Source organism: Sarcophilus harrisii, chromosome 1 (genome assembly GCF_902635505.1).
Source record: "Sarcophilus harrisii chromosome 1, mSarHar1.11, whole genome shotgun sequence".
NCBI lineage: Eukaryota > Metazoa > Chordata > Mammalia > Dasyuromorphia > Dasyuridae > Sarcophilus > Sarcophilus harrisii.
The window spans coordinates 247,092,072-247,103,931 of NC_045426.1; the positions used below are offsets into that span (position 1 = coordinate 247,092,072).

Below are 11,860 nucleotides of genomic sequence, written 5' to 3' on the forward strand. Positions count from 1 at the left end.
GAACACAGAATGTGTGAGGCAGGATTAAGATATAATCTTTCTGAAGGCAGATTGTGAAGGGCTTTAAGGAGAGATTTGTATTTTACCCTAAAGGCAAGGATAGCCATAACCTGAAATTTCATGCCACCTTTTGACTCAATTTTCTGTTTTATCTCCCTCCCCAAATGTCCTCTTTATTTTTTCTTTCTTTGGTACTATTCCCTTCCTTTCTCTCCCAACTCTATTTACTTTTTTTTCATTCTCTTCTTCTACATCTTCCATTCCTGTTCCCTTTCTTTCTTCAGCTGGTATTACACTTCCTCCCTCCATGCAGAATGACCTATTTTTGAGCCCTGGCTTCCCTACGGTTCAGTTCTCCACCCCCAAAAGCCCATTGGCCATACTCCTCTCTTGTGCTGCAATCTTTTCCCTTTGTTGACCTCTTCCCAGTCCTGAATCCTAGCCAACATTCCCTGTTCTTTAACTCCTCCTGTCAAACATTCTTTCTCTTACTTTGCCACCCCACCTCTGTTCATTCTTGGTTTGGCTCCACCCTCTTCATCTGTCCTAACGGGGCTTTTCTCCCAGACTTCCAACTCCCAAATCGGCCAGTTCTTTTCTGACTTCTCATCACCAGGTTCCTGGACACTCTCATCCTACCCTTTTTGGACTGTTGAAATCAGGAAGGAAGCAGCAGGACGGGTCCCTAGACCCCTTACTGCAAGTAAGTCTAAAATCCTGGGGTCAGAGGAGTTGAGTTTAGTCAAGTAACATTTTTTAGGCTGGTTTCCCAAATTTAGTTTTCTCATGCCAGCACCATATTCCCAGAGACAGTACAGAGTTCTAAGGAAAAAGTGGAACATTGGAGAGTTATATTCTAGGTTGGAATAAACAGACAAAATGAGACAGTGCTGACTTTACTTTTAATAATCCCAAAAATCTATGTGTTATTTTTTTCCTTTCAAACACACTCAGTTCAGTTCAGTATCCGAGACCCTGCTTCCATTGGCAGATTTTTTGTTTAAGGAGGTAAATAATAATGCATATTGTATTCTCCAGGCAACTTGGACAACATGGGAAAAGCATGGGATTTAAAGTCAAAGAAACTGCCTTTGAATAATCATTTCTCCTCTCAAAGTCTTGATTTCTTCCTTTGGAAAATGAGGGTGTTAGTCTAGATGGTCCCCAAAGTCTTTTTTTCAGTTCTGTATCCTGATCATACCAGGGACCTAGTATTCTACATTGTTACCCTGTTCTCTTTATCCCACTAACAGTAGGAAAACAAACAGCTCTTTTTCAAAGAGCTGGGAAATTTGGCAGTAAATCTGTTTCTGACAGAGGATCAGGGAGCATCTACCAAAGAAAGCAGCATTTGTAGGCAGAAAGAATCTTAGAATTGCCCTCTTTTTCTACAATCATGTTTGATTTATTATATTATAAAAAATCCTGAGAAGCTTAGAAAATAATATAGTTAGGGAATATGAATACATACATATATACACATATGACAAACAATAAAAAATTTTTCATGTTTATATTCCATATCTACTAACCAATGTGGTTTTTTGTTTTATAAATCAATTGATTATTATTTCAGTGAGCAGGTATTCGTCTTCTTTTTTTTTGTTCAGGAGAAACTTTAGCTACTTAAAGCAACAAAGAGACAAAGGTAAGTAAAGGACAAAATTATTAAATTTGCAAGAATTAAAGATAAAACAAATAATAAATAAAGGGAAAATAATAATTGGTAGATTATGAAGTCATTCTTCTGCAAAATATAGAAGATAACTTTTAGGTCTGATTTATTTTTTAAAATATTGACTTTTTCATGTAGGAAAAATATTATAGACATTATCACTCAATTTTAATATCATAATTGAATTTGACAGTAAAAATTCAATTATCTTTATTAATTTTTGGGGAGGAAAGAGTAGAGAAAATTTGGAACTATAATTTAATCTACATAGAAGTTCTCTCAACCAGTGTAGTTCATCAACTCATGTCTAATTTAGAGTCTTAAAGAGTTGTCATAGGCGTTGAAAGGATAAGTGATAGACTAAAAGCATATGATTAAGTTAGTATGTATGAGAAATAGAGCTTAATCTTCTTGATTCTAAAGTCATCCTTCTCTCTACTATGGCCTTCTGTCTGTGTTATGGGCTGCCTCCTTAGTCATCAGATATTTATTTGTTAGTTTTAATTGATCTTTAATTTTTTTACATCATTATAGTTTTCTACAGTGTCTACTCCTTCTTATCCAAAAGTCTTCTCACGTAAAAACTAGTGTCTTTTAGAGACAAAAAAGAAAAAATGAAAAAAAGTAGTAAACCAATTAATACACTGAAAAAATTTTTTTTGAAGTATGGTATATGACACCAATGGACTTTCCACCTCCACAAAAAGGTTAGGTCAAATCCTCTTATGTTTTTTCACTTAAGTCATGTTTGATCTTTATAACTCTGTAGCATTAACTTTTGATTTTTATGTGTAGTTGTTCTATTTCATTGTTGTAATCATTGTGTATATTGTTTTCTAGGCTTTTCTTACTTCACTCTGGTTTTAGTTCATATAGCTCTTTCCATGCTTTTCTGCATTTATTATAATAATAATTTCTTACATCTTGGTAACATGCCATTATCTTCATGTATTCACATCTTTCTAGTCATTTCCCAATCAATGAGCATCTAATTTATTTCCACTTCTTTGCTATCACAAAAAATATTGCTATAAATATTTTGGAATATATGAGGAACTTCCTTCTTAACTGACTTTTTTGGGGTATTGGCCTAGTAATGGAGTCTCTGGATCAAATGAAATAGACAATTTTGACTTTGAAAAATTCCAAATTGTTTTGAAAATGGTTGTATCAATTCACAGGTCTAACCAACAATATATTAGTGTGCCTATTATCCTGCAAACCCTCTGTCACTGACTATTGCCATTTTGTTTGTCATCTTTACCAATTTGCAGTACATGAGGTGAAATCTCAAACTTCTTTTGATTTGAATTCTTATTATTAGTGATTTGGAGCATTATTTTATGTGCTTTTGAATATTTTTCAATTTTTCTTTTGAGAAACTTTGATTCATTTCTTTTGACTATTTGAAGAGTTGCTATTAGTTTCTCCTATACACATTTTTACATACATGTCATACAAGTGAGATATAATCAATTTATGTCATATAAAACACATATCTAATATATCATTGCTAAATCTATAAATGTATATGTAAATATATGTATACATACATATTTGAAAATTATTTATATAATTTTGATATTAAATCTTTATCAGAAAAAATTTTTATGAAGATTTTTTTTATTCAACCATTTCTTTTTTTGATCTAGGTTTGGAAAGATGTTGTTTCTAAGCATTTGATTTTTTTTGATTTCTGACTAAAACAGAGTTGGTGTGTGTATATATGTGTGTGTGTGTTATATATAATATATATATATATATATATACACACATATATATACACACACACATATATATATTGTCTTAGTATATATATATATATATATATATATATATATATATATATATACTAAGACAATTCTCCAAACTTAAACATAGATAGATAGATAGATCTATGTTTAAGTTTGGAGAATTAAGTCTTTTGATCAATCCCTGGCATTGTCAGACAAAGGAGATTTCCAATAAGGTATACTTCTTTTCCATTTCAGGTACTTTACTTCCTGAAGATGTTTAATATAGAAATCACTTCTAAAGAGGCGATCTTCTCTCTTTTAACTTTGGCAATAGTTTTTGTTTTTATAAGAGCACTAGGAAACAGGAACAAAAAGCATATGTCTCCTCCAGGCCCATGGCCATTCCCCATCATAGGTAATCTTCTTCAGCTTGGAGATCATCCTTATCTTACATTTATGGAGATGAGGAAGAAATATGGTGATGTATTTCTTATCAAACTGGGTATGGTCCCTGTGGTTGTGGTGAATGGTGCAGAAATGGTGAAGAAAGGCTTGCTCAAAGATGGAGAGAATTTTGCTGGCAGACCCCACATGCATACATTTTCTTTCTTTGCTGAGGGCAAAAGTCTTTCATTTTCAGTGAACTATGGAGAGAGTTGGAAGCTCCACAAGAAAATTGCCATAAATGCCTTAAGATCCTTTTCCAAAGCAGAAGCAAAATCTTCTACCTGCTCTTCCATCCTAGAGGAACATGTCACTGAAGAAGTTTCTGAATTGGTAAAAGTCTTCAAAAAACTGTCATCAAAGCAAGGCAGCTTTGACCCTAAGAATCCCATTACTTCTGCTGTTGCTAATGTTGTCTGTGCCTTATGCTTTGGTAAGAGGTATGACCACTTTGATGAAGAATTTCTCAGAGTGATTAAAACAAATGAAGAATTTCTGAAAGCCTCCAATGCAGCTAACCCAGCTGATTTTATCCCATGTTTTCGCTACCTCCCATTGAGTATTATAAATGCTCCCCGTGAGTTTTATCATCAACTAAATCAGTTTATTAAACAGCATGTACAAGATCATATTACCACATATGATAAGGTAGGAATTTTAATTACTATCAACTATGAGCTTTGTAACGAGGTTTACAATACATATGAAGGAGATTGTAATTTCATGTATACTCCAGGGTAGGGTGGATATTTTCTTGCTTTTGTTTCTTCATGAGGGTCAACAAGATGAAATTGACTTCATCCCCAAAGATGTAGACTGTTGTCAGACTCTACCTATCTCTGAGCAGCAGTCCCCTTTGAGGTATATTCAAATCATAGATAGAGGTTGAGACTAGAGAACCTTAGGCAAGTGGACCATTTCTCTGTTGCCGTGCTATCTAAAAAGGCTTTTCAATAGGCAACAGAAGACCTTGGGCCTTAGAATAGAATTTCCCTGAAAATTTTTGATTTGAAAACTTTCTTTTGGAAAAAGGATCACCATAATGACTATATTCAATTTTGAAGAATGGGGAGTTCTAGGATATGATCATTAACTTTATTGCTCAGATGGATGAAGGAAGAAAGTCACTGAAATGAGGTAAGACAGTTGAGGATTTGATAAACAAATGTTGATGAGTATTATGGCAGAAGTTGAGGCTGGAAATAATATACTCGAAATTTTATTTCTCCAGAATCATCTCAGAGATATCACTGATGCTCTAGTTAGTATATGTCACGACAAAAATGCCACAACAAAGGCTGCTTCCTTAAGTGATAATGAAATCATAAATACGGTGTGTGACATTTTTGGAGCTGGTAGGTATTATTGTCTATAATAGGACTTCTTAAACTTTTTCCACTTGTGACTTCTTTTTGCCTGAGAAATTTTTACATGACCCCAGGTATATAAATATATAAATAAATATACAAATCAAACATTTGCTGTTAATAAACCATAATTTCATGACCCTCATATTACATGGCCTCCTATGAGGTTGTGACCCACAGTTTAAGAAGCTTTGGTCTATAACCCTACATTGGGGAGAATTTAAAATGCTTTAAACCTCTTTATGTTCCCCATTGCTAAAAGTGAATTTGCTAATAATCTGGTTTTTTTTTAAGAAGAATGTTTAATCATATTTTTTTTCTCCAGGATTTGAAACAGTATCAGCATTTTTAAATTGGAGCTTTCTCTACTTGATTTACTACCCAGAAGTACAAACAAAAATCCATGAAGAAATTGGTAATATCATGTTATAAGAATAAAAAAATGCAATCTGGTCATGTAATATTCTGTAGCCTATCATCATTCTCATTAAGCACAATCATTTGTTCTCTGCAGATGAAAATATTGGTCTTAAACCACCCAGATTTGAAGACAGAAAGAATTTACCCTACACAGAAGCTTTTATAAATGAAATCTTCAGGCATACCACATTCATTCCACTGACTATCCCTCACTGGTAAGCATGTGGCTCCATCTTTTTATGTGACCTTTAAATGGAAACAGTGGATATTTATTTCATTTCTTTAATCTGAGGTCTTGCAAAAAAATGTAAATATTTTGAAATATATTCAAATGTTGGCCCATTTTTGTTTCAAAAAACTGAAGTGAATGTTCCAGGTGGAACAAAGAGATTTTGGAGAAATGTCTCTCAAAACAAATTCAATTTCTCTCTGTGTCTCTCTCATCTCTGTCTCTCTCAAAACAAATTCAATTTCTCTCTCATCTCTGTCTCTCTGGTTCTCTATTTCTCGGTCTCTGTTTCTGTCTCTGTGTCCTTAATTTAGATCTGAAAACCCTATGTAACCTCATGTCAAAGTACATTGATATGACAATCCATTAAAAGGAATATTTGTGTATTTTCATTAAGTTTGCGATTAACAATTTCAACTCAATTTATGAAAGGGATTTTTGATGCACTGTCAAGTTTGCAATCATATGAGAATTTCCCTGCAAATTTGGATTAAATAGTTTTTGCTCTTTCCCTTGAATAGAGTTGTGGATATTGTTGTGTTTTGTATGAATGGAATTCAGCCACCTCACTGCTAAAACATCTTAAGAATTGCAAATTGTGCAGGGTAATCGATTGAATTTTTGAATTGCCTTCTCAGAGTAATATTTTTGAGGGAATGATACTATAACCCTGTAAAAATATAAACTAGAATTGGACTTCTCTTTTAAGCAAAACCAATCTATGAATAACTGGATTGCAGGTGGGCTTAATCTAATTAAAAATATTCACATCAGGATACTTTTAAATAGCCAGATAACATATTGTACTAAAAATAAAATTTAAATTGCCAGGAACTTATTCAGGAACACATAAACTGCATAAAGTAATACAGTCCTGTATTCTGGGAAACAGCATGGTAATTTGAGAAGATTAGTAGATTTGGAGCCATAGGGCCCCAGTTCAAATCCTGATGATATCCTTCACAGCCTAAGAAAGTACGGGCAAAATTAATTAACTCTCCAGTTCTTACTTGTCTCTTGAATACAGAGACCTGGGTTCATATGCTACCTTGGATAATGGTTATCTATGTAATCTGAACTCAGTATCAGCCTTCTCTAAAGACAATAAAATTTTCTCTTCCAGCTCCAGTGATCTCTGATTTTGTGATATTGTCCATTAGAGAATATAGTCTAATAGTTCTGGGGTAGGATTAGAATCAGAATGTTAGTATCAGAAGCACTATAGGAAATCCTCAGAAGTTTAAAAAGGATCCAGAGTTCCTTTAAATTTTTTTAATATGTCTCTCCTAATAAAACTTTTGTCGAATAAATTTTAAAAATATAATATAACATAATATGTAATAATATGTCATTAACTATAGACCTGCACAATCTATTCTCATATTAACCAAGTCTAAAGATGTAGAAAGTATTTTTTTTTTGCATTTTAAGTTCCTCTTTCTGTCAAAAGGTGAAGAGTTTGTTTTATTTTACTTCTTTTAGACTAGACTAGTGGTATCTTGACATTTCATCACCTTTTCCATCTAGCCATTGTTTTCACTTTCATGGATAAGAAGTATCAAACTTAAAGCCCACTGGTTCTCAAATGAGGCCAGAACCAGATTAAAATGAATTTAGCAAATGATTGAAAAATAAGTAGAACTACAATATAACATAATTAATGTTAATTTGTGATTTAAGTCAATTGAGTTTGAGACCACTGGACTAGAAGACAGGTGTTTTTGTTATCTAATTCTTTGACTCAATGTATATAGCTTTGGACACCTGCTGCATCATAGTGACTAATCTGTATCCGTTTCACCTTATTCTCATAGATTTTGATAACTGATATGTATGACATTTGACATGATGGAAGATCATGATGTTTCCTGAATATATGATAGTAATATTATGATAAAATTGCCTAGAACTCCCTTGTATCAGCCTTTGAGGCAAAGAATGTGTGTGTATTTGTTCTGTTTTTTTTGTGCTCAGTAATAAAAATTCATTATATGTATTTTATTTTCCTAGTGCTACTACAGATACTATTCTAAATGGATATTTCATTCCTCAGAAAACCTGTGTGTTTTTTAATATGTATCAAGTAAACCATGATGAGTAAGTATTTACTAGAATTATTCTGCAGAGAGAGACATAGTTTCACTTAACTCAAGCACAGCTAAACTTTCTTCCTTCTAGTCCTATCAGCTCCTTAAAAGGAGTTAAATTCAGAGAAAAAAAAATCATAGAGATTATAGGATTTTAGGATTTAGGGTTAGAAGGAGACCATAGAAACTGAGAGGAAATTTAGCCAGTAGATAAAATAGAAACTTGTGGGCTTTATTTTAATGTAAATTTTTTTGTAGTGGAGGTATGACACTATAGACTTGTTTGTGTTGTCCTGGGGAACTTATCATCTGAAAACTCCCTTTACTGATATAGACTATAATGTGTTATGATGGATCATCAAGGTTTTGTATGTAAAATTGTTTATTTTGAGAATAGCTCAAAAGAATATGCTCAAAAGTCCAGCACTTTAATATTAAAAGTGGTTCAGCAGAAAAAAAATACATGAGGATATCTTACTTTATCCCAAAATAAAGAAAAAGGAAAAGCCCAAACAATTATGAAGTTAGGAACTTCTCTTCTTATTTAAAGTTTATTGATATCTTTGTTTTTGCATCACATACATTTTCCAGCATATCATTCTATATTCCCCTTTCCTCCAAATCATCTCTCATAGTAAGGAAGGAAAAAGAGGGAATAAAAATTCAGCAAAAGTAAGTAACATATCAAAAAAGCTCATATATTCAATGTTCCATGCCCACAGCCTTTGACCTCTGTAAAGAAGCAGAATATAGGAAGAGATGTCTTTTTTTTTTTTTTTTTCAAAATAAGCATGATCATTATAATCCCACAACATTCAGTTTCATTTGGATTGTTCTACTTTCCCTTTTACATTGCTGCACTCATCATGTGTTTAGTTTTTCTGGTTCTGCTCAGTTTGTATCACATTAGTGATAGAAATTTTCCATACTTTTCTGCATTCATTATAATAATTATTTATTTTGGCACAGTAATGTCCTATTACATTTATATTCCACAACTTTTTTTTAGCCATGCACCATTTATTTGATAAACAGGAATTAGTGGGGCAAATATAAACCTGCTGCATAAGATTGACTTTGAACAGTCTTGAGAAAAATCAGTAGGCAAAAGGGAAGAGGAAGAACATTCCAGGTATAAGAAATGGATTATCATGTTCAAGAAAAGTCAAGTAGGTGCTTAATATTTATTGAGCTTATTCACTTGGGGGAATACATGAATCCTTGAGGAATATTGAACTGTGTAGAAATCAGACCAATCCTCTAAATACAGAGTCAAGTGTAGAGATGCTAGCTTTAGATAATTGAAAAACTGGATGAAAAGAATTAAGCATGAAATCTTTTAGGAAATACTGTTAGATATCATATCAAACAGATATGGCAGGTAGTTATAAACCTTTCCTGTGGGAATAAATGCATGGAAAAAATAAAATTTTTGTGTCCAAATAACCCTGAACACTAGGAAGTATAAAAAGCCCCCTTGAGTTGAAATTTATGACTTTTTTTTGTCATAGATTGGTTGTAATAATGATAATAATCAAAGAATCTTTATATATCAATTTAAATTTTGCAAAAGTTTACACATATTTTGTCATTTGATCTTCAAAGTGAGTGTAGTCAACTGCTGAATTAAATAGTACTAAGGGGCAAGACAGGCATGACTATGGCAAGTCAGCTTCTGTTAATCTAGGACAATAAAGATTTGGTAACAAAACCACAGGATAGAGAGTCAAATTCAAAGTAATTCTGCAAGTGCATAGTGAAGATTGTTCTGATATTTTATTAGAGCACATTGGGATTTCCCCTATACTATAGATATACAGAAATCCATGTCCCAATTGCTTTTTGTAACAAAGGTACTTTTCATAATTTTGATATTTTATGTCATATTCTTGAAATGTTATGAATATCATTTTGAGAAGAATATCACTATTGGAAAGACTAGATAAATTGTGCTGTCTCTTTTATTCATTGTTTAAGGAATTGTTATCATTCTTGTAGGAACTAGTAATTATCCTCCACTGGATGTCATGATTACATTAAAGTCTTTTTGAAAACTAATCTTATGGGTATACATATCATACAAAAGAGAGCTATCCATTTTTGTATTTTCATTCAAACTGTTATCCCATACTGCATTTAGGGCAAATAAAGTGATTATGGGTTGCTTTAAGATTAAAAAGTGGTTTTTAGATGATAGTTGATAATACCATTGATATGATGTATACATAAGTCAGCCTATTCAATGAAAGGATCTTAACAGTGCTTTTTGTGTTTCTTATTTTTGTTTAATGTAGAACTATTTGGGAGAATCCTGATTCATTCCAACCTGAGAGATTTCTAAATGAAAACGGCAAGCTGAATAAAAGTGTGGTTGAGAAAGTTTTAATTTTTGGGATGGGCATTAGGAAGTGCTTGGGAGAAGATGTTGCTAGAAATGAGATTTTTGTTTTTATTGCCAGTATCTTGCAGCAGCTAAAGTTGAAGAAATGTCCAGGAGCCCAATTAGATTTGACACCTGCATATGGATTAGTTATGAAGAACAAACCTTTTCAACTCACAGTAGAGCCTCGTATCCTGGAGAATCTTAACATAGTTTTCAACTGAGTTAAAAGATTCTCTAAGATAATTCAGAAAAAAAAATTCCCTGGATATAATATACCAAAGTAATTTGAAGATGAAATAATTTAATCCATAAGCTTTCCTATCAGTTTCATTTAAGGCTTTTTATCTCTTTGTGGGAAATCGAATAGTGTAAGGAATAGTCCCCCAAGAAGTTTAAAATCATAATAGGAAAATAAAGACATAGTCATATAAACCACTTACAAAACTGTGTAAATATATTCCTCATCTCATGCCCAGATGTGTGGGCTAAGTGATAAGGATTAAAGAAAGTCAAAAAAAAAAAAAAAAAAAAACAAGGAAGTAATTTGAATAGAACAGAATAATTAGAGAAAGTTTCCAGGACAAGGTGAGTTTCAAGAGTAGAGGGACCTGCATGTGCAAAAATATTTGTGGCAGCCCTCTTTATAGTGGCTAGAAACTGGAAACTGAGTGGATGCCCATCAATTGGAGAATGGCTGAATAAATGGTGGTATATAAATGATATGGAATATTATTGTTCTGTAAGAAATGATCAATAGGATGATTTCAGAAAGGCCTGGAGAGATTTATATGAACTGATGCTGAGTGAAAAGAGCAGGAGCAGAAGATCATTATATACTTCAATAACAATACTATATGATGATCATTCCTGATGAATGTGGCTCTCTTCAACAATGAGATGAACCAAATCAGTTCCATTTGTTCAATAATGAATAGAACTAGCTAACCCGGTGAAAGAACCCTGGGAAATGAATATGAACCACTACATAGCATTTCCAATCCCTTTGTTTTTGTCCGCTTGCATTTTTGATTTCCTTCACATGTTAATTGTACATCATTTTAAAGTCCAATTTTTCTTGTGAAGCAAAATAACTGTATGGATATGTATACATATATTGTATTTAACATATACTTTAACATATTTAACATGTATTGGTCTACCTGCCATTTGGGGAGGGGATGGGGGGAAGGAGGGGAAAAATTGGAGCAAAAGGTTTTGCAGTTGTCAATGCTGAAAAATTACCCATGTATATATCTTGTAAATAAAAAGCTATAATAATAATAAAAAAAAAGATTTCAAGAGTAGGCATCAAAATTGTGCACAGTAGCAACAAGATTATGTGATGACTAATTATGATAGACTTAGCTCTTCTCAGCAATACAATGATCCAAAACAATTCCATGGGATAGAAAATGCTATCTGCATCCAGAGAAAACTATGGAGACTGAATGCTGATTGAAGCACACTATTTTCATCTTTCCTTTTGGTTTGCTTTTTTTTTCCCTCATGATTTTTCCCT

At 32.7% G+C, this 11,860-nt stretch overlaps 1 protein-coding gene across 2 annotated transcripts; it reads left to right on the forward strand.

The window, feature by feature from the left end:
- The first annotated feature begins 413 nt into the window (after positions 1-413).
- On the forward strand, positions 414-10,890 carry LOC100920270 (cytochrome P450 1A1-like). 2 transcript variants are annotated; one of them, XM_031939532.1, is made up of 8 exons: positions 414-703; positions 1,584-1,648; positions 3,667-4,503; positions 5,087-5,210; positions 5,548-5,637; positions 5,737-5,857; positions 7,882-7,968; positions 10,253-10,890. In XM_031939532.1, exons 3-8 carry the CDS (start codon positions 3,685-3,687, stop codon positions 10,560-10,562), a joined length of 1,551 nt encoding a protein of 516 aa, XP_031795392.1. In that variant the 5' UTR covers positions 414-703; positions 1,584-1,648; positions 3,667-3,684; the 3' UTR covers positions 10,563-10,890. The 2 variants fall into 2 exon arrangements, with proteins under 2 accessions (XP_031795392.1, XP_003761684.2); XM_003761636.4 differs by having other exon boundaries at positions 1,611-1,648.
- Positions 10,891-11,860: the final 970 nt, after the last annotated feature.

What these genes read in the sequence shown, in the direction of transcription:
- LOC100920270 (XM_031939532.1), top strand. Translation starts at nt 3,685, where the DNA reads ATGTTTAATATAGAAATCACTTCTAAAGAGGCGATCTTCTCTCTTTTA. An exon ending in ATATTACCACATATGATAAG is followed by an intron (nt 4,504 to 5,086) that starts GTAGGAATTTTA and finishes TTATTTCTCCAG; the next exon opens with AATCATCTCAGAGATATCAC. An exon ending in AAAAATCCATGAAGAAATTG is followed by an intron (nt 5,638 to 5,736) that starts GTAATATCATGT and finishes TGTTCTCTGCAG; the next exon opens with ATGAAAATATTGGTCTTAAA.